This window comes from Oncorhynchus mykiss, chromosome Y (assembly GCF_013265735.2).
Source record: "Oncorhynchus mykiss isolate Arlee chromosome Y, USDA_OmykA_1.1, whole genome shotgun sequence".
NCBI lineage: Eukaryota > Metazoa > Chordata > Actinopteri > Salmoniformes > Salmonidae > Oncorhynchus > Oncorhynchus mykiss.
Genome location: NC_048593.1, coordinates 20,811,312 through 20,837,975, shown reverse-complemented (window position 1 = coordinate 20,837,975; position 26,664 = coordinate 20,811,312). Strand labels below are relative to the sequence as shown.

General features: G+C 45.3%; 1 protein-coding gene across 2 annotated transcripts in view; it reads left to right on the top strand.

Moving 5' to 3' along the window:
• The window catches only part of LOC110509795 (tyrosine-protein kinase ABL1), a 58,097-nt gene extending 31,857 nt beyond the window's left edge, over positions 1–26,240 (top strand). For both annotated transcript variants that reach the window (XM_021590908.2, XM_021590906.2), the window contains exons 2-11: positions 13,293–13,457; positions 16,340–16,635; positions 18,328–18,600; positions 18,976–19,060; positions 19,177–19,354; positions 21,224–21,408; positions 22,672–22,824; positions 23,293–23,382; positions 23,597–23,722; positions 23,861–26,240. In XM_021590908.2, coding sequence (XP_021446583.2) covers positions 13,293–13,457; positions 16,340–16,635; positions 18,328–18,600; positions 18,976–19,060; positions 19,177–19,354; positions 21,224–21,408; positions 22,672–22,824; positions 23,293–23,382; positions 23,597–23,722; positions 23,861–25,467 — 3,158 coding nt within the window. In that variant the 3' untranslated portion in view covers positions 25,468–26,240. The remainder of the gene's footprint in view (positions 1–13,292; positions 13,458–16,339; positions 16,636–18,327; positions 18,601–18,975; positions 19,061–19,176; positions 19,355–21,223; positions 21,409–22,671; positions 22,825–23,292; positions 23,383–23,596; positions 23,723–23,860) is intronic.
• Positions 26,241–26,664: the final 424 nt, after the last annotated feature.

Here is a 26,664-nt window from a genome sequence, read left to right as displayed (position 1 = left end):
AAACATGAGCAATTCTCTCTTTGGAGGGATATCCACTTATTGAATTTGCAATAAGTTAACTAGCCCTAAATTGACCCTTCTTTCTGTTTACATTACTCATAGCCTTGTGTGGCAAATTCTTCTGCAGTCAAAATAAAGCCTAGCATTTTACACCTGTCCTTCTCTGTGTGGCAGGTTCACTCACCCTCATGTCTAGTGTACCAATGTTTGACCTAATCACAGTCGAGCTGGGGGGAGAACTAGTCAACAGAAGGCATCAGATCCAGATAGGATCTTTCAACAGTGGTTAGACCTCCAGATCTTAGGCTTGATCCAGCGTCAAGCTCTTTGTCACCCATCACAGGTGTCGACAGCGAGGTGACGCAACAGAATCGCCCAAGCGTGAGTCCTTTTCCCTCCCTCCAACTTCGCCTCAAGTGGCTTGGTTCTACGTCATGGAACTTGACTGTTGTTTGGATTCTTATGGCCCTAGTCACTATGTTTTGATCTCAGAGGTCAAGGAGGTAGTGATGAACTCCACTTGGCCAATCTCTGTATCCCCTGTTCTGTCAGTGTGTTTGTGGTTAGTTTTAATTCATCCCTGTTGCTCATACCAACTCTGTCATAGCTGTCAAGAGTTCCACACATATTTAGTCACTGCTGGATGCATTATCTCCCCCAGTGATCCAGCCAGGATATGCTGTAATCCCAGCCTCTCCACTAGCAACTGCTGTTTCCCTTTTCCCTTTCTTTCTTGCCTCATTTGAAGTCTTATTCCATTTCTCCCCCCCCCCCCCCCCCCCCCCTCTCTCTATCTCTCTCTCCCTCTTGCTCTCTCTCAGTATGCTGCCATGTCATGCAGTATGTCTCAGTCTGCTGTCACTCCTCACTAAGAGCAAAGGTATTTGAGGTTTGTAAAATGGACATGTGTAGGCGGGGGTGAGCTGTTAGTACCCACACACTTATGACCAGTCTACCCCCTCCTCCACCTCCTTCCTCTCATTTCTTATCCACTACACTCATATGTATCTCCCTCCATCTCTTATTTCCTCACCCGACAACCCCCGCCTGCCCATATTCTTTCGACAAAATCTAAGCGTTTATCTTTTGCGGATTGAATCATAGCCTTGGAGTTCAATTGTTTTCAGTCGCTCACTAAGAAATCAAGCTGTCATTCCTCATGTTTGCACTTGAAGTCTATAGTTGGAAAGATACCAGTTCTGTTTTGAGATTTTTGGTTTGAGTCATTCTCAAATGTCCAGAATGATTATAGATTGAGAGACCTTTTCTGCTCATTGTCTGAATGGTGAAGTTTTGCTCTGCAATCACACTCCGCTGTTAACAGGACACCCCTCTACCACAAGGGTCTTCAATTCAAGGGGCTTTATTGGCATGGGAAACATATGTTAACATTTCCAAAGCAAGTGAAGTAGATAATACACAAAAGTGAAATAAACAATAACAAATTAACAGTAAACATTACACTCAGCCGTTCCAAAAGAATAAAGACATTACAAATGTCATATCATGTGTATATACACTGCTCAAAAAAATAAAGGGAACACTAAAATAACACATCCTAGATCTGAATGAATGAAATATTCTTATTAAATACTTTTTTCATTACATAGTTGAATGTGCTGACAACAAAATCACACAAAAATTATCAATGGAAATCAAATGTATCAACCCATGGAGGTCTGGATTTGGAGTCACACTCAAAATGAAAGTGGAAAACCACACTACAGGCTGATCCAACTTTGATGTAATGTCCTTAAAACAAGTCAAAATGAGGCTCAGTAGTGTGTGTGTCCTCCACGTGCCTTTATAATCTCCCTACAACGCCCGGGCATGTTCCTGATGAGGTGGTGGATGGTCTCCTGAAGGATCTCCTCCCAGACCTGGACTAAAGCATCCGCAAACTCCTGGACAGTCTATGGTGCAACGTGGCGTTGGTGGATGGAGCAAGACATGATGTCCCAGATGTGCTCAATTGGATTCAGGTCTGGGGAACGGGCGGGCCAGTCCATAGCATCAATGCCTTCCTCTTGCAGGAACTGCTGACACACTCCAGCCACATGAGGTCTAGCATTGTCTTGCATTAGGAGGAACCCAGGGCCAACCGCACCAGCATATGGTCTCACAAGGGGTCGGAGGATCTCATCTCTGTACCTAATGGCAGTCAGGCTACCTCTGGCGAGCACATGGAGGGCTTTGCAGCCCCCCAAAGAAATGCCACCCCACACCATGACTGGCCCACCGCCAAACCGGTCATGCTGGAGGATGTTGCAGGCAGCAGAACGTTCTCCACGAGGTCTCCAGACTCTGTCAAATCTGTCACGTGCTCAGTGTGAACCTGCTTTCATCTGTGAAGAGCACAGGGCGCCAGTGGCAAATTTGCCAATCTTGGTGTTCTCTGGCAAATGCCAAACGTCCTGCACGGTGTTGGGCTGTAAGCACAACCCCCACCTGTGGACGTCGGGCCCTCATACCACCCTCATGGAGTCTGTTTCTGACCGTTTGAGCAGACACATGCACATTTGTGGCCTGCTGGAGGTCATTTTGCAGGGCTCTGGCAGTGCTCCTCCTGCTCCTCCTTGCACAAAGGTGGAGGTAGCTGTCCTGCTGCTGGGTTGTTGCCCTCCTATGGCCTCCTCCATGTCTCCTGATGTACTGGCCTGTCTCCTGGTAGCGCCTCCATGCTCTGGACACTACTCTGACAGACACAGCAAACCTTCTTGCCACAGCTCGCATTGATGTGCCATCCTGGATGAGCTGCACTACCTGAGCCACTTGTGTGGGTTGTAGACTCCGTCTCATGCTACCACTAGAGTGAAAGCACCACCAGCATTCAAAAGTGACCAAAACATCAGCCAGGAAGCATAGGAACTGAGAAGTGGTCTGTGGTCACCACCTGCAGAACCACTCCTTTATTAGGGGTGTCTTGCTAATTGCCTATAATTTCCCATTATTTTTTTGAGCAGTGTGTGTGTGTATATATATATATATTACTGTGTACTCTCTGTTTAGGGCCAAATAGCATTCTAGTTTGCGCAGTTTTTTTGTTAATTCTTTCCAATTTGTCAAGTAATTAATAATCTTTTTGTTTTCTCATTATTTGGTTGGGTCTAATTGTGTTGCTGTCTATCTTTTTCCTGCCCAGGGACCCCCTCCCAGGCAAACCAGCGACCCAGGGACCCCCATCATACGTTAGCAAAAAATGTGCTGTCTTATCAGGTGAATCATAATGGCAAGGAGAAGTAATCAACATTCTCCTTGCCAAATAAATAGATTTGGTTGATAGTTTTCCATTATTTTGACCTCCCTACTAGGCTTCGGGGGTATCCTGATTGTTATACCTTCACACTGAACACAAAGGGCACTGTTTTCTAACCCCACAGCCTCTGTAACCTGAAGGTTAGCAATGCTAACAAGTACATGTAAAATCCCATGGAGAATGCTAACTAAATGCTAATAAGCGCAGTGCAACGTTTTTAGAGTCTCTGACCTAAATTACTGTAGTTTCAGGACAGACATTCCAGCTCATAATTAAATACAAGTACCTACCTTTTTTTTTTGCTGCAAACACAAAACAAATATTAGATAGCAATGCTCTTGATCCATGGGGGGATTTTGTGCTGTTACCAAACAAAGCTTGATTTTGGAAGAAGATAACCACTTAGCTAACTAGCTACTAAATAAAAAAATAAACTGCAGTTGTGCATTTACCTTAACATTTTAATTGTGAATTCCATACTGAAAGTAGATAACCTGGCACGTGCTGCACAACAGTGAGTGACAAGGCTCCGGTCTCTCGTCGTTGTGTGCTTGTAAATAAACACCACATGACTGGGGTCTACCGGTAAGCTTCATAATGAAACATTTTGACAGGTAAAATAGAACGCGGTCTTTATCTCCTAATGTATTGCACAAGTTGACTGCAGGTATTTACTTAAAAAGTAGCTACAAATATTAAAGTTTTTATAAAGAAACTTCAGACACAGTTTTGATGGTATTGAAAAACCATCCCATGGCTTTTTCCAAATAGCCGGGTATACAGTGCCTTGCGAAAGTATTTGGCCCCCTTGAACTTTGCGACCTTTTGCCACATTTCAGGCTTCAAACATAAAGATATAAAACTGTATTTTTTTGTGAAGAATCAACAACAAGTGGGACACAATCATGAAGTGGAACGACATTTATTGGATATTTCAAACTTTTTTAACAAATCAAAAACTGAAAAATTGGGCTTGAAAAATTATTCAGCCCCCTTAAGTTAATACTTTGTAGCGCCACCTTTTGCTGCGATTACAGCTGTAAGTCGCTTGGGGTATGTCTATCAGTTTTGCACATCGAGAGACTGACATTTTTTCCCATTCCTCCTTGCAAAACAGCTCGAGCTCAGTGAGGTTGGATGGAGAGCATTTGTGAACAGCAGTTTTCAGTTCTTTCCACAGATTCTCGATTGGATTCAGGTCTGGACTTTGACTTGGCCATTCTAACACCTGGATATGTTTATTTTTGAACCATTCCATTGTAGATTTTGCTTTATGTTTTGGATCATTGTCTTGTTGGAAGACAAATCTCCGTCCCGGTCTCAGGTCTTTTGCAGACTCCATCAGGTTTTCTTCCAGAATGGTCCTGTATTTGGCTCCATCCATCTTCCCATCAATTTTAACCATCTTCCCTGTCCCTGCTGAAGAAAAGCAGGCCCAAACCATGATGCTGCCACCACCATGTTTGACAGTGGGGATGGCGTGTTCAGGGTGATGAGCTGTGTTGCTTTTATGCCAAATATAACATTTTGCATTGTTGCCAAAAAGTTCAATTTTGGTTTCATCTGACCAGAGCACCTTCTTCCACATGTTTGGTGTGTCTCCCAGGTGGCTTGTGGCAAACTTTAAACGACACTTTTTATGGATATCTTTAAGAAATGGCTTTCTTCTTGCCACTCTTCCATAAAGGCCATATTTGTGCAATATACGACTGATTGTTGTCCTATGGACAGAGTCTCCCACCTCAGCTGTAGATCTCTGCAGTTCATCCAGAGTGATCATGGGCCTCTTGGCTGCATCTCTGATCATACACCGCGGAGATTGGTGTATCTGTCCATAGGACCACTTTAAGCCGTACACTTCACAGAGCTGGGCTTTACAGAGGAGTGGCCAGAAGAAAGCCATTGCTTAAGAGAAAAAAAAGCAAACACGTTTGGTGTTTGCGGAAAGGCATGTGGAAGACTCCCCAAACATATGGAAGAAGGTACTCTGTTCAGATGATACTAAAATGTATATTTTTGGCCATCAAGGAAAACACTATGTCTGGCGCAAATACAACACCCTCTCAAACCCCCCGAGAATACCATCCCCACAGTGAAGCATAGTGGTGGCAGCATCATGCTGTGGGAATGTTTTTCATTGGTAGGGACTGGGAAACTGGTCAGAATTGAAGGAATAATGGATGGCACTAAATACAGGGAAATTCTTGGGAGAAACCTGTTTCAGTCTTCCAGAGATTTGAGACTGGGACGGAGGTTCACCTTCCAGCAGGACAATGACCCTATGCATACTGCTAAAGCAACACTCGAGTGGTTTAAGGGGAAACATTTAAATGTCTTGGACTGGCCTAGTGAAAGCCCAGGCTTCAATTTAATTGAGAATCTGTGGTATGACTTAAATATTGCTGTACACCAGCAGAACCAATCCAACGTGAAGGAACTGGAACAGTTTTGCCTTGAAGAATGGGCAAAAATCCCAGTGGCTAGATGTGCCAAGCTTATCGAGACATACCCCAAGAGACTTACAGCTGTAATTGCTACAAAAGGTGGCTCTACAAAGTATTGACTTTGGGGGGGTGAATAGTTATGCACGCTCAAGTTTTCCGTTTTTTTGTCTTATTTCTAGCTTGTTTCACAATAAAAAAATAATTTGCATCTTCAAAGTGGTAGGCATGTTGTGTATCTCAAATGATACAACCCCCCCAAAAAATCTATTTTCATTCCAGATTGTAAGGCAACAAAATAGGAAAAATGCCAAGGGGGTTGAATACTTTCGCAAGCCACTGTACATGCTGACTAGACCGGGCACACGTCTGCCATCACGCACATGTTGATTTTGTCCATCCACACCAGACAAGATCAGGACACCCAGGTTGTAATATCAAAATGAATTCTGAACCAACTATATTAATTTGGGGACAGGTCAAAACATATAAAATATTCATGGACATTTACAGTGCTATCAGAAAGTATTCAGACCCCTTGACTTTTTTCATTTTGTTACGTCACAGCCTTATTCTAAAGTTGAATAAATAGTTTTTGTGCAGCCCTCATCAATCTATACACAATACCTCATAATGACAAAGCAAAAACAGGATTTTAAAGATTTTCGCATATTTATATAAAAAATAAGCAAAAATATCACATTTACATAAGTATTCAAACCCTTTAATCAGTACTTGGTTGAAGCTCCTTTGGCATTGATTACAGCCTTGAGTCTTGGGTATTAAGCTACAAGCTTGGCACACCTGTATTTTTGGAGTTTCTCCCATTCTCTGCAGATCCTCTCAAGCGCTGTCAGGTTGGATGGGGAGCGTCACTGCACAGCTATTTTCAGGTCTCTCCAGAGATGTTCGATAGGGTTCAAGTCCGGGCTCTGGCTGGGCCACTCAAGGACTTTGAGAGATTTCTCCCGAAGCCACTTCTGTGTTGCCTTGGCTGTGTGCTTAGGGTCGTTGTTCTCTTGGAAGGTGAACCTTCACCCCAGTCTGAGGTCCTGAGCTTTCGGAGCAGGTTTTCATCAAGAATCTCTCTGTACTTTGCTCCGTTCATCTTTCCCTTGATCCTGATTAGTCTCCCAGTCCCTGCCGCTGAAAAACATCCCCACAGCATGATGTTGCCACCATGCTTCACCGGAGGGATGGTGCCAGGTTTCCTCCAGTCATGACGCTTGGCATTAAGGCCAAAGAGTTCAATCTTGGTTTCATCAGAGCAGAGAATCTTGGTTCTCCCTTGAGCTTTTTACTGAGGAGTGGCTTCCGTCTGGCCGCTCTACCATAAAGGCCTCATTGATGGAGTGCTGCAGAGATTGTTGCCCTTTTGGAAAGTTCTCCCATCTCCACAGAGGAACTCTGGAGCTCTGTCAGAGTGACCATTTGGGTCTTGGTCACCTCCCTGACCATGTCCCTTCTCCCCCGATTGCTCAGTTTGGCCGGGCTGCCAGCTGTAGGAAGAGTCGTGGTGGTTCCAAACTTCTTCCATTTAAGAATGATGGAGGCCACTGTGTTCTTGCTGCAGAAAGGTTTTGTAACCCTTCCACAGATCTGTGCCTCCACACAATCCTGTCTCGAAACTCCACAGACAATTCCTTCGACCTCATGACTTGGTTTTCGTTCAGACATGCACTGTCAACTGTGGGACTTTTATATAGACAGATGTGTGCCTTTCCAAATCATGCCCATTTAACCGTTTGACAGAGTGAAACTTCTCGTTTCGTCTCTTCCCTTCTGAAGTGAAAAAACTGGCATAATGGATTATGATCATTGTAGTCAATTACCACGTGTCTGTGCTTAACTAGAGTGAATATTTGCTTAATGAAAACTACAACTCCCTTCAGCCCAGCTTCCCACATAGTTCTTGATTTCTTTCGTGAATTATTTGATTTCTCTCTAGAGACAGGTACATGTTGGGTGCACAAAAAAACAGATCTGAATGGAATTCAAATAATTGGACCGATGTCGGTCAATTAGTAATTTAATAACCCCCAAAAAACAGAATTACTGTTAATCGCTCAGCACTATTAGCTGATTTAAATGCAGTCAAGAAAGCTTACTAGCAGCCAGCGGCACTTCCCACACTGGTAGCCTATTTGCGGGTACCTTTCCAAACCCTATGTCAGATACTCCAGTGAGTGTAATTAGCTCAATATTAGGAGTTGAGAAATAATGTCGACATCATTAGAAATAAGATAAACCTTTACTCTAGGTATGCTATTCCAAATGTGTTAACTCTGTCTAATTTAAAAAAATATATATATTAATGTGTGAACCTACAGTTGAATAGTCCTGCTCTTCCAGTGCCATAGTGCTGGGGAGCAGAACGTGTTGCGATGCCTCTGCTCTTATCTCACACTCCCCAGGAATGTTAATCATGCACATCCCTAATCTCTGTCATGTGCCCAGTTAGAGAGCCTAGTGCCCAGACTGTCAGCTGTGTGTGGTGACCATCTTTCTCAGGGGGCTCCCGAGTGGCGCAGCGGTCTAAGGCACTACAGACACCCTGGTTCGAATTCCGGCTGTATCACAACCGGCCGTAATTGGGAGTTCAATAGGGCAGCGCACAATTGGCCCAGCGTCGTCCGGGTTTGGCCGGTGTAGACCGTCATTGTAAATAAAAATTTGTTCTTAACTGACTTGCCTAGAAAGTTACATTTTTTTTTTAAAAATAGAATAATTCTCCCTCAGTGTATCTCATCATGTAATGTGGCTCCACAGTAGATCACCAAATAGCCTCCCTCTGCATTTCACCAGGTAACTCTGTTAGGGCTCAGTTAACCACCGAACACTTCTCACCTACACAAAAGGTGTTGGTTTGACATAAGATACAAATGTGGTGGCATCGGAAGAGATGGCTGTCTTTTTACGGTCCCCTAACCAATTGTGCTATTGTGTGTTTTCGCGTAATTTGTAACTTATTTTGTACATAATATTTCTGCCACCGTCTCTTATGACCGAAAAGAGCTTCTACATATCAGGATAGCGATTACTCCCCTTGTACTGGACCAAGATTTTTTCTTTAATGAGTCGGACGCGAAGGATTTACTCCAGACACCCGACAAGGCCCAAATCTCCGCCATTCTCAGGTGAAAGAGACCGAGATATTGGGGACATAGGTCTGGGTGCCTTTTTGAGGATCTGACGGCGAGTGGGTAATCTGACTTTACCATCGGTCCTATAAGCCAACGTGCAATCATTGGATAACAAAATACACGAGCTACGAGCACTTATATCCTACCAACGGGATATTAAAAACTGTAATATCTTATGTTTCACCGAGTTGTGGCTGAACGATGACATGATTAACATCAAGCTGGCGGATTTTACGCTTTTTTGGCAGGATAGAATATCAGCCTCTGGTAAGACAAGGGATGGAGGTCTATGTATATTTGTAAACAACAGCTGGTGCACGAAATCTAAAGATGTCTCAAGGTTTTGATCGCCTAAGGTGTAGAGTATCTTATGATAATCTGTAGACCACCCTAGTTTTAATCTATATTCTTCGTAGACTGTCTATTTACCACCACAAACCAATGCTGGTACTAAGACCGTACTCAATGAGCTGTATACGGTCGTAAGCAAACAGGAAAACGCTCATCCAGAGGTGGCGCTCTTAGTGGCCGGGGACTCTCATGGAGGGAAACTTATATCCGTTTTACCTCATTTCTACCACCTTTACTCCACACAAAGAGACACGTACAAAGCTCTCCCTCACCCTCCATTTGGCAAATCTGACCATAATCCTAGCCACCTGATTCATGCTTACAAGTAAAAACTAAAGCAGGAAGCACAAGTGACTCGGTCAATAAAAACAATGGTCAAATGAAGCAGATGCTAAGCTACAGGATTGTTTTGCTAGCACAGACTGGAATATGTTCCGGGATTCTTCCGATGGGATTGAGGAGTACACCACATCGGTCACTGGCTTCACCAATAAGTGCACTGATGACTCTTCCCCCCCCTCCCCACAGTGACTGTACCTACATACTAGAGGTCGACCGATTAATTATCACCGATTTCAAGTTTTCATAACAATCGGAAATAGTTTTTTTGGGGCGCCGATTAAAAAAAATATATATATACAGTGGGGCAAAAAAGTATTTAGTCAACCACCAATTGTGCAAGTTCTCCCACTTAAAAAGATGAGAGACCTGTAATTTTCATCGTAGGTACACTTCAACTATGACAGACAAAATGAGGAAAAAAATCTAGAAAATCACATTGTAGGATTTTTTATGAATTTATTTGCAAATTATGGTGGAAAATAAGTATTTGGTCAATAACAAAAGTATATATATATACACACACACACACACACACACACATACACACAGTGGGGCAAAAAAGTATTTAGTCAGCCACCAATTGTGCAAGTTCTCCCACTTCAAAAGATGAGAGAGGCCTGTAATTTCCATCATAAGTACACTTCAACTATGACAGGCAAAAATCAGAAAATTACATTGTAGGATTTTTAATGAATTTATTTGCAAATTATGGTGGAAAATAAGTATATCGGCTATATATCGGTATCGGCTTTTTTGGTCCTCCAATAATCAGTATCGGCGTTGAACAATCAATCGGTCGACCTCTACTACATACCCCAAGCAGAAGCTATGGATTACAGGCAACATCCACACTGAGCGAAAGGGTAGAGCTGCTGCTTTCAAGGAGCGAGACTCTAACCCGGAAGCTTATTAGAAATCTTGCTATGCCCTCCGACGTACCATCAATCAGGTAAAGCGTCAATACAGGACTAAGATTGAATCGTACAACACTAGGCTCCGACGCTCGTCGGATGTGGCAGAGCTTGCAAACTATCACAGACTACAAAGGGAAGCACTGCTGCGGGCTGCCCCGTGACACGAGCCTACCAGACGAGCTAAATTACTTATATGATCGCTTCGAGGCAAGTAACACTGAAACATGCACGAGAGCATCAGCTGTTCTAGACGACGGTGTGATCACGCTCTTCGTAGCCGATGTGAGTAAGAACTTTTAAACAGGTCAACATTCACAAGGCCGCAAGGCCAGACGGACTACCAGGATGTATACTCCGAGCATGCGCTGACCAACTGGCATGTGTCTTCACTGACATTTTCAACCTGTCCCTGACTGAGTCTGTAATACCAACACGTTTCAAGCAGACCACCATAGTCCCTGTGCCCAAGAACACTAAGGTAACCTGCCTAAATGAATACTCACGTCTGCTGCCATGAAGTTCTTTGAAAGGCTGGTCATGGCTCACATCAACACCATCATCCCAGAAACCCCAGACCCACTCCAATTTGCATACCGCCCCAACAGATCCACAGATGTTGCAATCTCTATTGTACTCCACTATGCCCTTTCCCACCTTGACAAAAGGAACACCTATGTGAAAATGTTATTCATCTCAGCGTTCAACACCGTAGTTAGTGCCCACAAAGCTTATCACTACACTAAGGACCATGGGACTAAACACCTCCCTCTGCAACTGAATCCTGAACTTCCTGACAGGCCGCCCCCAGGTGGTAAGGGTAGGCAACAACACATCTGCCACACTGATCCTCAACACAGGGGCCCCTCAAGGGTGTGTAGTCAGTCCCCTTCTGTCTCCCTGTTCACTCATGACTGCATGGCCAGCAGGCACGACTCCAACACCACCATTAAGTTTGCCGATGACACAACAGTTGTAGGCCTGATCACCGACAACAATGAGACTGCCTATAGGGAGGTCAGAGACCTAGCCGTGTGGTGCCAGGACAACAACCTCTCAAGACAAAGGAGAGGATTGTGGACTACAGGAAAAGGAGGGCCGAGCAAGCCCCTATTCTCATCGACAGGGCTGTAGTAGAGCAGGTTGAGAGCTTCAAGTTCCTTGGTGTCCACATCAACAACAAACAATCATGGTCCAAACACACCAAGACAGTCGGGAAGAGGACACGACAAAGCCTATTCCCCCTCAGGAGACTGAAAAGATCTGGCATGGGTCCTCAGATCCTCAAAAGGTTCTACAGCTGCACCATCGAGAGCATCCTGACTGATTGCATCACTGCCTGGTATGGCAACTGCTCAGCCTCCAACCGCAAGGTGGTACATCACTGGGGCCAAGCTTCCTGCCATCCAGGACCTCAGGCGGTGTCAGAGGAAGGCCCTAAAAATTGTCAGACTCCAGCCACCCAAGTCATAGACTGTGCTCTCTGCTACTGCACGGCAAGCGGTACCGGAGCACCAAGTCTAGGTCCAAAAGACTTCTTAACAGCGTCTACCCCTCAAGCCATAAGACTCCTGAACAGCTAATCAAATTACTACTCAGCCTATTGGCATTGCCCCCCCCCCCCCCCATTGTTGGCTAAGGGCTTGTAAGCATTTCACTGTAAGGTCTACATCTGTTGTATTCGGCACTTGTGACAAACTTTGATTTGAGATAAAAATTATAACAATCAAGGATCCGTGCTCTGCCAGGGTTCAATATATCACAGCATGCCTTTCTCTTGAATTGAATATTTTACTCATAGCTTTTGTCCTTTCTCTCGGGAATCTCTATGGCCTCGGCAGATGATCAAATGCTTCTCTCTGGTCCTACTGTCCGAGCTGAGGACATGTGTTGTGAGAGATGCAAGGTGTGAATGTGTGCTGACAGAGGAGCCACAAAATGAAGTCACTGTGTGGGCCAGCCGGGGTTCAGTAAAAATTCTGTCTTCTATCTCTTTCCCTTTCTCTTTCCTTCTCTATATTTCCACCTCCCTGCAACTCATTCCAGTTCTGGTAACCTTGACGTAGCATCGAAAGCCCTCCGAGTCACATTATTAGAGTATAATGAGCGTAATCTGTGGCTGAAGTGTCGATTATCTCTTACGGTGTTATTCCAGTCCTAATTGGAAGCTTAACGCAGCTCGAAATTCCCCTCTCACTACAAAATTATGATGGGCCAACTCTTATTGGAGAGTCTTGTTATTGAAAACAAAGTCTTAAAATTGAAAGGAAAGCCTGGAACTCCAGGAAATGAATCGTACAGGTGGTAGAGAGGTGGACTACGTTATTGGACTTCATTACTGTTGCTGCCTTTAATACCATAGTCAAATCACAGTAGCTGTGCAGTCCAGGACAATGGTGCAACCATGAAACCTTTTTCGGGGAAATGTTCCTTCGATGTGACGTGGGGTGGTTCTCTGGAGTATATATTGTTTTAAATACACAGAAGGCACACAGGTGTGAATGTGTTTGTGTGTGTCCATGGAATAGACTGAAGCAGTGACTACCTGTTCTGAAATGCCAGCGCATTGACATAGTTTTTTCTGCTTTCTCTGTTTGTATTTGATGGGTGCAAGTCTGTTTCTGCTCTCTTGCCAAATCCTGATGGATTTGACGTTATTCCAGGTGTGGAAAGAAAGCTAAACAGACTGGAACCCAGGCTATGTTTCTTTGACAAGGTGATAGGAAGGATATTTGCCTGATTAGTTGTTGGTTTATTTAACACGGATCTGATCGACTCTCTCCAGATCTCTGTCTTTCCCCCAAAGTCCACTTGTTTAATAGATAAAGACCTGTGTTGTGTGTTCCAGAAGCTCTCCAGAGACCAGACTTTGAGCCCCAGGGTCTGACCGAAGCGGCCCGCTGGAACTCCAAAGAAAATCTTTTGGCCGGACCCAGCGAGAATGACCCCAACTTGTTTGTTGCTCTTTATGACTTTGTGGCCAGTGGGGACAACACTCTCAGCATAACTAAAGGTAAGGAAATGGTGTGTGTATGTGGGGAGACGAGAGATTCTCTTGGTGGGAGTTGGGATCAATATCTTAAAATTCTTGTCAATTCAGGAATTGAGTTTCACTACTATGACGTGACATGAAATGGATCAGCCCCCAGCTCTGCGCTGTGAGTCTGTCTCTGTGAGTCTGTCTCTGTGAGTCTGTCTCTGTGAGTCTGTCTCTGTGAGTCTGTCTCTGTGAGTCTGTCTCTGTGAGTCTGTCTCTGTGAGTCTGTCTCTGTGAGTCTGTCTCTGTGAGTCTGTCTCTGTGAGTCTGTCTCTGTGAGTCTGTCTCTGTGAGTCTGTCTCTGTGAGAATATATTCATTTTCCATCCAGACAGCTGTCAGAAAACCGTTTCTGTGCTCTGAAATGATTAACAATAAAACCGTCCATCATAGCCCAGAGAGCATCAGGCTTTGTGAAAATACTCCCTCTGGGCATATTGTGGTCAGGGATCTGCCTCAGTCACTGGTCATGGGGTCAATGTGCAATACGGCCCTCAGCAGCAGCAGTTAAACAGGACAGACAGTATGCGTGAGCATGATTGTTTTTCTTTTCCTTAAACTTGTGACTGTGCTGAGATGGGTACAGTGTCCTCCCAGGGGGATGGGGAGGGTTTAGAGGGTGACGTATCTGACTGGAAATCCACATACTTGCGTCCCGTTCCCTATCTCTCCCTGTGACGCTCACATCCTGGCTGTCCGCTCACACACGAGTTCTTTCCAATGGAGCAGCTGGAAAACCATTGCAGGAGAGAGTGTGATGGAGGATGGGATGTAGAGATTCACTTTAAAGGACCGGGAAATACAGATCCCAAAAATGTTAAAAATGTTATGTAATATATGAAATAAGGTATTTTTTAATTTTTAATTTAACCTTTATTTAACTATGCAAGTCAGTTAAGAACCAATTGTTATTTACAATGGTGGCCTGGCAAAAGGCCTCCTGTGGGGACAGGGGTTGGGATTAAAAAAATAAAATAATAATAATAATAATAATATATATATATATAGAGCATGGCAGCAACACATGACAACACAGCATGGCAGCAACACATGACAACACAGCATGGCAGCAACACATGACAACACAGCATGGCAGCAACACATGACAACACAGCATGGCAGCAACACATGACAACACAGCATGGCAGCAACACATGACAACACAGCATGGTAGCAACCAGAGGTGGGACCAAGTCATTGTTTTACAAGTCCCAAGTCAAGACAGGTAAGTCCAAGTCAAGTCTCAAGTCCTAAACTTTGAGTTTCGAGTCCTGAACAAGTCATAATGTGCTCTTCACCAAATGTAATACCATTTCATATTTTTAACAAGAGTAATAGTTAGTATATTACATTTACGCAAATCATGAATACTTAAAATATCTATATATTTATTACTTTCCAAATATATGTTATTTCCATGGAAATACATGGGTAGCCATGAGAAAGACCCCTTCCCCCCCAAATCCCATTATCGAGGATCGCTATGGGGCGCAATAGGGCGATGCGCCCCATTGTACACAATCGCCCAACCTTAACACACCCACACACTCTCTGTGTGTGGTTACAGGAGCCTTATGTATGTCAATGGGTTTAGGAACAGCAGTAACATCAGGCAGGATTTAGGCTACCAACTGCCTAGCCAGTTGTAGCTCCATCTTGGGTGCAATGATCACGTTCCCATATTGACTGACTGTGTGGAGGCTCATTGATTTAACGTTACGTTAGCCTACATGCTACACTAGCAAAGTTATAAATTATATAGCTGTTGACTTTTTGTTGATACAGCGTCGACTTTATATCCGAAAATAATAATTTGGGGTATCATCTTTCCAAGGGCTCCGTCTGAATCCAACCACTGACGTTCCTCCACACTGCTACGCACAGCTTTTTCTCAGCCGTCACAATTTGATTGGCTGCTGTCCGATTCAAATTGTAATCCGTTAAATGAAGAGTTGATGTGCTGCACTTTTTTAATAGCATCATTTTTATTATTTGGGCTTGAGGAGGGTATCAAGTCAGTCTGAGTCAAAAGGCTCAAGTCCAAGTTAAGTCCCGAGTCATTGGTGTCAAAGTCGAGTTGCAAGTCATCATATTTGAGACTGAAGTCCACACCTCTGGTAGTAACACAACATGACGACAACATGGCAGCAGCCCAACATGGTAGCAGCACAAAACATGGTACAAATCTAATTTATGTAGTCATGTCATTTATAATTTTGGGGATAAGCTTACTTCTTAATTAAAGAGTTGGGTTAGATTCATGCCTCCAGTTCTTCCAAGTTATTCAGTCCCAGATGAATCTTAAAGTTTAGAAATAAGTATATTAACAGCTATTGAAAATAGTATTATTGTAGTTTTATGCTGAGCCACTATGTAAACTTAAGTCTAAAACCGGGGGCAGACTATGATGTCAACCCAGCTAACCTCAAGACCAATGGAAATAAACCCAGTGTCGCAATCTGAGTAAACATTGTATTAGATACAGTGGATTCCTGAGTCAAGGATTGACTAGCCTGGCTCAGTCTCAGAATAGTGAGCATGTGGCATAGTGTCACCTCAGACTAACACTTTCATGTTTCTCTATGACTCCAATGGAAAAACCGTTGGCACAGTCTCCTCGCAAGCGTAGCCTCAATTGTGTATAATGTAGAACCTTTACAGAACATAGTCACTATACTATTAACTTATAGCAAGCAAACTTTCTATAGCAAGTCTCTTTTACATGTGAAGTTTATCCTGTAACCAGTTGAAATATAGGCATACTTGGCGTGGTGTCTATGTAAACCACCTACCATACTCACTGTAGATTTCCCCTGTAGTTTCCCCTGCTTTCACCCTAATGGCATGTCCCCCGTGCAGGAGAGAAGCTGCGAGTTTTGGGTTATAACCATAATGGGGAGTGGTGCGAGGCGCAGACCAACCACGGCCAGGGCTGGGTGCCCAGTAACTACATCACCCCGGTCAACAGCCTGGAGAAGCACAGCTGGTACCATGGGCCTGTGTCGCGCAACGCAGCAGAGTACCTGCTCAGCTCTGGTATCAACGGCAGCTTCCTGGTCAGGGAGAGCGAGAGCAGCCCTGGGCAGAGGTCTATCTCACTGCGCTACGAGGGACGCGTATACCACTACAGGATCAATACAGCCTCCGACGGGAAGGTGAAGATACACACACACACACACACACACACACACACACACACACACATTCTACCTCTATTCTATCACATCGCCATAGCACATGTTTATATGAAATGATGCCCCACAGACTATGTCCCCAAGTCCTAAACAGCCACTGCTTTTGTAAGCAGTTGTAAGTGGCCCGGCTGTCAGTGGGCTTTAGTGGAGGTCTCCACAGAGCAGCTTATTCTACCACCTCTGGGAAAGGCTCATTTAGAGAGGACATGGCAGGTCTGGAGCTGATTGGCCTACGTTCCAACACTCTAAAATGGCCTCTCCTTCATGACCACTGACCTACACAGGTACCAGAAAGATGCTGGGGACCAAATCCAGGAAAGATGCAGGGAGTGGGAAAAATAAGTACCCAATAGTGCAGTATCAACCAAGTATATTTTCACCTCGATCATCATAATTATCATCTTTCATTGTAGAAGCCTATCCTCTCACGTATTTTCTACCTCAATTTGACGGGGGCTTGAAGGAAAGGAGGTCGTATATGACTAGGACACACCCTGCTTGTGTGCTACACCAACCCTTATAAGTGGTCATGAGGAAAGGAGACCGAGAAAGAAGCCTTATATGAACATTAGGATAATCCGTCTGCAGTCTTCTCCCCACTTTTGACCGCAGCATCCCAGCATTCCTCACTGCACAGAGGTGAGCAAGAGGATCAGCAGCCACCAGATAAGGACAGACCAGCATATATATATATATATATATATATATATATATATATATATATATATATATATATATATATATATATATATAACACACACACACACATACTTTAACACATGCACACACAGACTTTCAATCTCCCACCCTCCCTACCCCCTGCAGTTCCACTATCTCCCACTGTGCTTATATTCAGCCGTCTGGAATGCAGACTTTTCCAATATCTGTACCTCACTTCTCCTGTCTGTGGAACACTCCTCATATCACCCCACACAACACAAATTGAGTGATCAACAGTATTCTGATCAGCCCAGATTCCTGTTTTAATTAAATGGATCCCCTGCTGGGATGATTGTTCCTGAGAGACAGGCCCTGCTTACGTAAGTGGTCAAGCTGGAGCTTTAGGCTAAATGTGAGAGAGTCTCTTCCTTGTTCAAGACCTTCGGATGCTGCTCTCTTCAGGTTTTTCGTTCACTGTCTACTGAGTCAGTACCTACATACATTTATATCCAATTACATTCTGTTAAACTATAAAAAGTTATCCATTTGTGAAGATGTGCAGACTACTATAAAGTGTTTCCAGAGTGGAACAGGCCATGCATAGCACACTGACCACAGGATCTGGGACTGAGGTCTTATGTAAGACATGGACAATGGAAAAGACTGTGTCCAGTCAGCTTTGACCAAGATCCCTCACCAGAGATTGTGTTGGGAAGTGCTCTCAGTGCTTTTTGAGAGTGCTGCTGCTATTCTATATATTATCCAGCCAGTTCAGTTGCTTCATTTTACAGAAGAATATATCTACTTGTTCATATGATACTTGCTGCAGCATATGATAATAAGATGTTAATTTATCAGACACTTTCATTTACAGTGACCTAAGTAACTTGAGCTGGAATTAAAACCACAACTCTGGTGTTTCTGAATCTCCTTACTGTTATTGGCTAAACAGTCATACAATGTAAACTCAAAACGGCCTATCCCTCTCTCCAGCTATACGTGTCATCTGAGAGTCGTTTCAACACCCTGGCAGAGCTGGTGCACCACCACTCCACGGTGGCTGACGGCCTCATCACCACGCTGCACTACCCAGCGCCCAAACGCAACAAGCCCACCATCTACGGCGTGTCACCCAACTATGACAAGTGGGAGATGGAGCGTACCGACATCACCATGAAGCACAAGCTGGGAGGAGGGCAGTATGGAGAGGTCTACGAGGGGATCTGGAAGAAGTACAGCCTCACCGTGGCCGTCAAGACCCTCAAGGTACGCAGGGAGACGGGACGTGTCTCTGGGGTTTGTTGGGAGTTCAGGGAGTGAGATTGGACCATCAGAATGAGTTAAAGACAATATTGTCTGTTAGCTACTGAAATATTAGTTAGGCAGTTGAAGGATAAGAGTGGCGTTTCAGATGATGGGATCTGAGCCTGGTAACTGTGCTGAGTGTACCATGTAGGTGTAGAACAGAGACATCTGCCGAGCAAACATTCTTATTGGAAAGCTTCTAGAGGTAGTTCCATGTTGGGAACATGTCACGATGGCCTATAGTCTAGATGTTCATACATCATTCATACATTCGTTTGAATGTATTTTCTCCTGATGTGTGTGGTTGACCATCTAGTCCTGTTTTCACCCACTCAGGAGGACACCATGGAGGTGGAGGAGTTCCTAAAGGAGGCTGCTGTCATGAAGGAGATCAAACACCCCAACCTGGTACAGCTACTGGGTGAGTTACTGTGGGACAACACTTTTCAGTTGCAGATGTCCTATAAATGTCTCTTCCTGAAAAGCCACTCTGTACTGCCATTGTCAGTTCTGTAACTAATGTCGTCTCTCTGTCAGGCGTGTGCACGCGGGAGCCCCCGTTCTACATCATCACAGAGTTCATGACCCATGGCAACCTGCTGGACTACCTGAGGGAGTGTAACAGGGAGGAGGTGAACGCTGTGGTGCTGCTCTACATGGCCACGCAGATCTCCTCCGCCATGGAGTACCTGGAGAGGAAGAACTTCATCCACAGGTGAGACATGACATTCTCTTTCTTCCCATTTTTTTCATTTCTTTCATCACCTGTCCTCTTCTTCCCCCAGACAAAGATATTATACAGTGTATTTGGAAAGTATTCAGACCCCTTGTCTTTTCCCAAATTTTCTTACGTTACAACCTTGTTCTAAAATGGATTAAATCGTTTTTTTTTTACCCCTCATCAATCTACACACAATACCCCATAATAACCCATAATGAAAAATCAGTTGTTTTTGGTTGCAATTTTTTTCTTTTTTTTCTGATAACATTTCCATAAGTATTCAGACCATTTAGTCAGTACTTTGTTGAAGCACCGTTGACAGCGATCACAGCCTCGAGTCTTCTTGGGAAGGACGCTACAAGCTTAGCATACCTGTATTTGGGGAGTTTCTTCCATTCTTCTCTGCAGATCCTCTCAAGCGCTGTCAGGTTGGATGGGGAGCGTCTCTGCATAGCTATTTTCAGGTCTCTCCAGAGATGTTTGATCGGGTTCAAGTGGGCTCAGGCTGGGCCACTCAATGACATTCAGAGACTTGTCCCGAAGCCACTCCTGCGTTGTCTTAGCTGTGTGCTTAGGGTCGTTGTTCTGTTGGAAGGTGAACATTCTCCCGTCTTGAGGTCCTGAGCGTTCTGGAGCAAGTTTTCATCAAGGATCTCTCTGTACTTTGCGCCGTTCATCTTTCACCTGATCCTGACTAGTCTCCCAGTCCCTACTGCTAAAAAATATCCCCACAGCATGATGCTGCCAACATGCTTCACCGTAGGGATGGTGCCAGGTTTCCTCAAGAGGTGATGCTTGTCATTAAGGCCAAAGAGTTGAATATTGGTTTCATCAGACCAGAGAATCTTGTTTTTCATGGTCTGAGAGTCTTCAGGCGCCTTTTGTCAATCTCCAAGTGGGCTGTCATGTGCCTTTTACTGAGGAGTGGCTTCCATCTGGCCACTCTACCATAAAGGCCTGATTGGTGGAGTGCTGCAGAGATTGTCCTTCTGGAAGGTTCTCCCATCTCTACAGAGGAACTCTGGAGCTCTGTCAGAGTGACCATCGGGTTCTTGGTCACCTCCCTGACCAAGGCCCTTCTCCCCTGATTGCTCAGTTTGGCTGGGCGGCCAGCTCTAGGAAGAGTCTTTGTGATTCCAAATTTCTTCCATTTTAAGAAGTATGGGGGCCACTATGTTCTTGGGGACCTTCAATGCTGAGAATTTTTTTGGTACCATTCCCCAGATCTGTGCCTCGACACAATCCTGTCTCGGAGCTCTACGGACAATTCCTTTGACTTCATGGCTTGTTTTTGCTCAGACATGCACTGTCCACTGTGGGACATGTCCTCATGTCCAACCAATTGAATTTACCTCAGGTGCACTCCAATTAAGTTGTAGAAACATCAAGGATAATCAATAGAAACAGGATGCACCTGTTGGGATGCACCAATTTCTAGTCTCATAGCAAAGGGTCTGAATACTTAGGTAATTAAGATGTGATTTTTTTTTTATTGTTAATTTGCAAACATTTCTAAAAACCTGTTTTCACTTAGTCTTTATGGGATATTTTGTATTTATTTAATCCATTTTAGAATAAGGCTGTAACATAACAAAGTGGGAAAAGTAAAGGGGTCTGAATACTTTCCGAATGCACTGTATGTGTGCTATTGCTGTCAGATTGACTTTGCCCCAGCATGTTTTATGATGGTCTAGAAGGTGTTATGATTTATGTCCTGCCGTCAATTTTCAAGCTTGTCGAGACTCCCCTGCTTGCTCAAGTGTGCACGCAACGCCAACACTTCAAGACATGGATATTAGAAGAGATTGCCATCCAAAATAAAAACATAGTGCTGCCTTTGACGCCATGTTCTCTTTGCTCCAGGGACCTAGCAGCCCGTAACTGTCTGGTAGGGGAGAACCACCTTGTGAAGGTGGCAGACTTTGGGCTGAGCAGGCTGATGACGGGGGACACGTACACGGCCCACGCTGGGGCCAAGTTCCCCATCAAGTGGACTGCCCCGGAGAGCCTGGCCTACAACAAGTTCTCTATCAAATCTGACGTCTGGGGTGAGTTTGGAGATGGGACAGTAATTCAAAGACAAATGTATTTAGAATGACTTATACTGAACAAAAATATAAATGCAACATGTAAAGTGAAGATTCCATAAATGTTCCATATGCACAAAAAGCTTTTCTCTAAAATTAAATAGCATGATCAATACACAGGTGCACCTTGCACTGGGGACAATAAAATGGAACCAAAATGTGCAGTTTTGTCACACAACACAATGCCACAGATGTTTTGAGGGAGCGTTCAATTGGCAGGCTGACTGCAGGAATGTCCACCTGAACTGTTGCCAGAGAATTTCATGTTCATTTCTCTTCCGTAAGCCGCCTCCAACGGCATCTTAGAGAATTTGGCAGTACATCCAACCGGTCTCACAACCACAGACCACGTGTAACCATGCCAGCCCAGGACCTCCACATTCGACTTCTTCACCTCTGGGATCGTCTGAGACCATCCACCCAGACAGCTGATGAAACTGGGTTTGCACAACCAAAGAATTTCTGCACAAACTATCACAAGCCGTCTCAGGGAAGCTCAACTGCGTGCTTGTCGTCCTCACCTGACTGTAGTTCACTGACTTCAGTGGGCAAATGCTCACCTTTGATGGGACAGTAGCACGTGTCTTCATGGATGAATTCCGGTTTCAACTGTACCGGGCTGACGACAGATGGCTTGTGTGGGTGAGCGGTTCGCTGATGTCAACATGATCAGTGCTCCATATGGTAAGGGCAAGCATTAAGCTACAGACAGTCAACATAATTGCATTTTATCGATGGCAATTTATGAATGCAGATACCTTGACGAAATCCTAAGGCCCATTCTCGTGCCATTCATCCTCTGCCATTACATCATGTTCCAGCATGATGATGTATGGCCCCATGTTGCAAGGATCTGTACACAATTCCCGGAAGCTGAAAATGTCCCAGTTCTTCCAAGGCCTGCATTACTCACCAGTCATGTCACCCATTGAGCATGTCTGGGATGATCGACGTGTATGACAGCGTGTTCCCGGCAATATTCAGCAACTTCGCACAGCCATTGAAGAGGAGTGGGACAACAGGCCACAATCAACAGCGTGATCAACTCTAGCCCTAATTCATTTTTTCAATTGACTGATTTCCTTCTATGAACTGTAACTCAGTAAAATTGTGCAAATTGTTGCGTTTTATATTTTTGTTCAGTGTTTACGATTACAATGTCATGAATAGTCCTGTTTTGGCATGAAAATTGACTCATCTCTGTACTTCATCCCAAACTCCCAGCGTTTGGAGTGTTGCTATGGGAGATCGCCACCTATGGGATGTCTCCGTACCCTGGCATAGACCTCTCCCAGGTGTATGAGCTCCTAGAGAAGGACTACCGCATGGACCGGCCGGAGGGCTGCCCAGAGAAGGTCTACCAGCTCATGAGGGCCTGTGAGTATGCATACACTGAGTGTACAAAACATTAGGACCACCTGCTCTTTCCATATAGATTGACCAGGTGAAAGCTATGATCCCGTATTGATGTCACTTGTTAAATCCACTGCAAAATGGAGTGCAGTGCAACTCAATATTAGGAAGGTGTTCGTAATGTTTTGTTCACTCGGTTTACATCAGATAATGGCTGATTAGCACAACCTGGCTGAGCCAGTCAGTACTTCATTTTTTTGTTTGTGTAATGTCTACTGGAATTAAATGATTGACTAGTACCAAACCTCATTTCCTGGGATTTGTCTTGAAGGGATACAGCTTTTGTAAAATGGACTTTTCATAGGCGAGGAGAATTTATGCAACAGGTTGGGGTTAGTTAAAATGCAACAAAAATATATACATTTTGACTTAATTTAACAATAGCTGTATCCCTTCTAGACATGACCAATTTCCTGTTCTCTCCTCTCCCAGGCTGGAAGTGGAACCCTGCGGAACGGCCCTCCTTTGCAGAGACCCACCAGGCCTTTGAGACCATGTTTCAGGAATCCAGCATCTCTGACGGTGAGAACACCTGTCACAATTACACACGTTATAGCTGAATTTAAGACAGCAACTACAACTTTAATTTGAGGCATTAGCTGTAGGTTTTGTGCTTGTTGCAAAAAGATCGGACCGAGAGATTTGGGTCATTACCATATGTTCTCCAGTTGCTGTACATCAGAGTAAGTAGTAGGTTAAAACAGTCTCTGATGCTTGTTTGTGTATCATGTGACAGAGGTGGAGAAGGAGCTGGGGAAGAAAGGGAAGAAGGTGACACTGGGCCCCATCCAACAGGCTCCACAGCTGCCCACCAAGACCAGGACCCTCCGTAGGAATGTGGACAGAGACGGAGACAGCCCTGGTGAGACTTATCTACCCCTCGTCCGAATACACTGCACCCGAAAGTGGATGGAACCCATATTTAAACAATGTTCTACTACATTTTCAATGCTACAGTGTCTTCCAAACTGATGATTTGCATATCTGTGTGTTCACCCAGACGCCGTGGAGCCGGAGGTGGCTGTGTCCCCCATGCTCCCAAGGAAAGAACGTCCGTTCCTGGACAGCAACCTGAACGAGGACGACCGCCTCCTGCCCAAAGACAAGGACAAGTCCCGCAACAGCCTCTTCAACCTCATCAAGAAGAAGAAGAAGACTGCGCCCGCCCCGCCCAAACGCAGCAGCTCTTTCAGGGACATGGACGGACACGCGGAGAGACTGGGGCTAGCGCCCGACCCCCGAGACGACTTCAACAACGTCTCTTCAGCCTTCAGTGTTACATATACCATCGACCCCAGCAAGTTCCCGAGTGCTAACAACAATGGGGTAGGGGGTATTACCAACGGGGGCCCCACCTACCCAGGGCCCCTGTTCTACCCGCATCATGCCAGGAAGAAAGGTACGCCGGTGGTGCCCAGTGTAGTGGGTAAAACACCCAATGAGGAGGATATAGTCTCTAACTCCAAGCGTTTCCTGCGCTCCTCCTCGGCCTCTAGCATGCCCCCGGGCTCAGAGCGCACTGAGTGGAAGTCAGTCACGCTGCCACGCGACCTGCATAAAGGCCACTTTGACTCGGGAACCTTTAGGAGCAAGCCCGCCCTGCCACGCAAGAGGGCCAACGAGAAGCCAGAGATCAGCGCCCCTCGCATGGGCACCCTGACCCCCCCGCCCCGCCTGCCCAAGAAGACAGAGGACATGTCAGACGAGGTGTTTAAGGACGCTGAGCCCAGCCTCCTGACGCCCAAGCTTGGCAGAAGGCTTTTAGTGTTGGGGGTAGACAACTCCAAGACCAGCGCCCTGCAGGCCGAGCTGCTCAAGCCCAACGTGTTCCCTGCTTTGGGGGCAGCTGGGGATGAGTGCAGGGCCCGCCGCCACAAACCCAACCTGGACTCCTCCGGCCCCAGGGAGAGAGGCAAGTTCCAGAAGACCAAACCTGCTCCCCCTCCACCCCCCAGTGCCAAGAGCTCCCGCAGCCCCACCCACGAGCTCCCCTCACCCACAGATGCCAAAGCCAAGGCCTCAGACCCCCACTACCCATCTAGCTTCAGTGACCAAGTCCGCTCTCCCCTGGAGGCCCACAAGAAACTCAACCTCAACACCACTTCCTACAAACCACAGCCATTAAAGACCTCCTCCTCTTCAGTGTCTGGCTCTACCTCCAGCCCCCTGGGTTTCTCCTCCCTCAACTCCCCAGGAGACCAGGCCTCTCCCACAGCCTTTATCCCCTTGATGAACACCCGCCGCTCCCTGAGGAAGACACGTGCGCTCCCGGAGCGCCAACCCAACTCGGCCATCACCAGGGAGATGGTCCTGGAGGGCACGGACCTGCTGCGCACCGCCATCGGACACAACTCTGAGCAGACAGGCAGCCACAGCGCCGTGCTGGAGGCGGGAAAGAACCTGTCCAAGTACTGCGTCAGCTACGTGGACTCCATCCAGCAGATGAGGAACAAGTTTGCCTTCCGCGAGGCCATCAACAAGCTGGAGAGCAGTCTGCGCGAGCTGCAGATCTGCCCTGCTTCCACCGGGGGCGCCAGTGGAGCGCAGCAGGACTTCAGCAAGCTGCTCTCGTCTGTCAAAGAGATCAGTGACATCGTTCAGAGGTAGCAGAGAGGCCACATTGACATTGAGGGCAGGACATGTTAGTGCCACTGGACGGTTTAAGCATGACGCACACCTCAGAGGAAGACTTTATTCAGCTTTACAGGAGGTCAGAGAACACTAAAGACTGGTTACTGTGTTCAGAATCAAAATTCAGAAGGTTCGTTTTCCTTAACTATGGAGGCCTGGGCCCAATTCTGCATCAATCATGACACTAGACAAAACGCATGTCACATTCTTTCCTTTACTGTCGTGGTTTACAATGGGAAGTGCACATTGTCTCTACCTTTTTCCCCTTCGCTTGCTGCCGATCTCTGATGTGAATGGTAAAGATGTGCGACTGTCAGTATTGCGCCATAGAGGAAAGAAGACCTGGGAACATCTTGCGTCTGAATAAAGTGCCTTAACACTATGGGGAATTACTCTGTAATTCTACTGAAAGCCAAACTATAAACAGAGCAGTATGACCTTACAAATACTGCTTTCAGGCAGTCATATTCCATACTGAACACTGTCTCCAACAAGATACACCTTCTGGAGTTGGATGGCTTGTAATAAATGGAGGACATGCAATTTGTCTTACTACTTAACAAACCAATGAAATCTCACTGTGTAGTCAGGGGGTGACCAAGACGTGTTTCTTTTCTACTTGTCATTGAAATAATGATTTCAGTTAAATGTACCTTTGCCCTGTCTGACTGCGATGCCATCAACCACAAGCTGCCTTTATTTCAATGTTGACTCCTTGTTTTATTCTTCCCATAAAAATCATGCCACTACTTTTGTTGGATCCGAGCCGCCTCAACATTTTTTAGACTAATTTTGCTCCTTTGTAAATAAGTACACTTTCTTTTTCCTCTTCCATTTGTTCCTCCCTGTAACCGTGGTGCAATTTGCAACAATGTCCTGTGTTTTTACTTCACAGTATTGGTGGAAGTGTGATTGTCCATGGACAATGTGACGAATGACGCAAGCAGAACAGGTTGTATTTGTCTAGAGCATGTTATCGTCATTGAAATCAAAATGTCAACATCTTAATCATGCACAGCTCCTTCAATGTATACATGTACGTTGTGACTCCGATAGCAGAGGTGGGACAGCACAAGGAGCCATCACTAGCCCCCCACAGCACAGGCCCCTCCAATACAACATGGAAAGAGTAAAACCAAAATAAATTGGACATTCTCCACCCCCCGCCCCTTC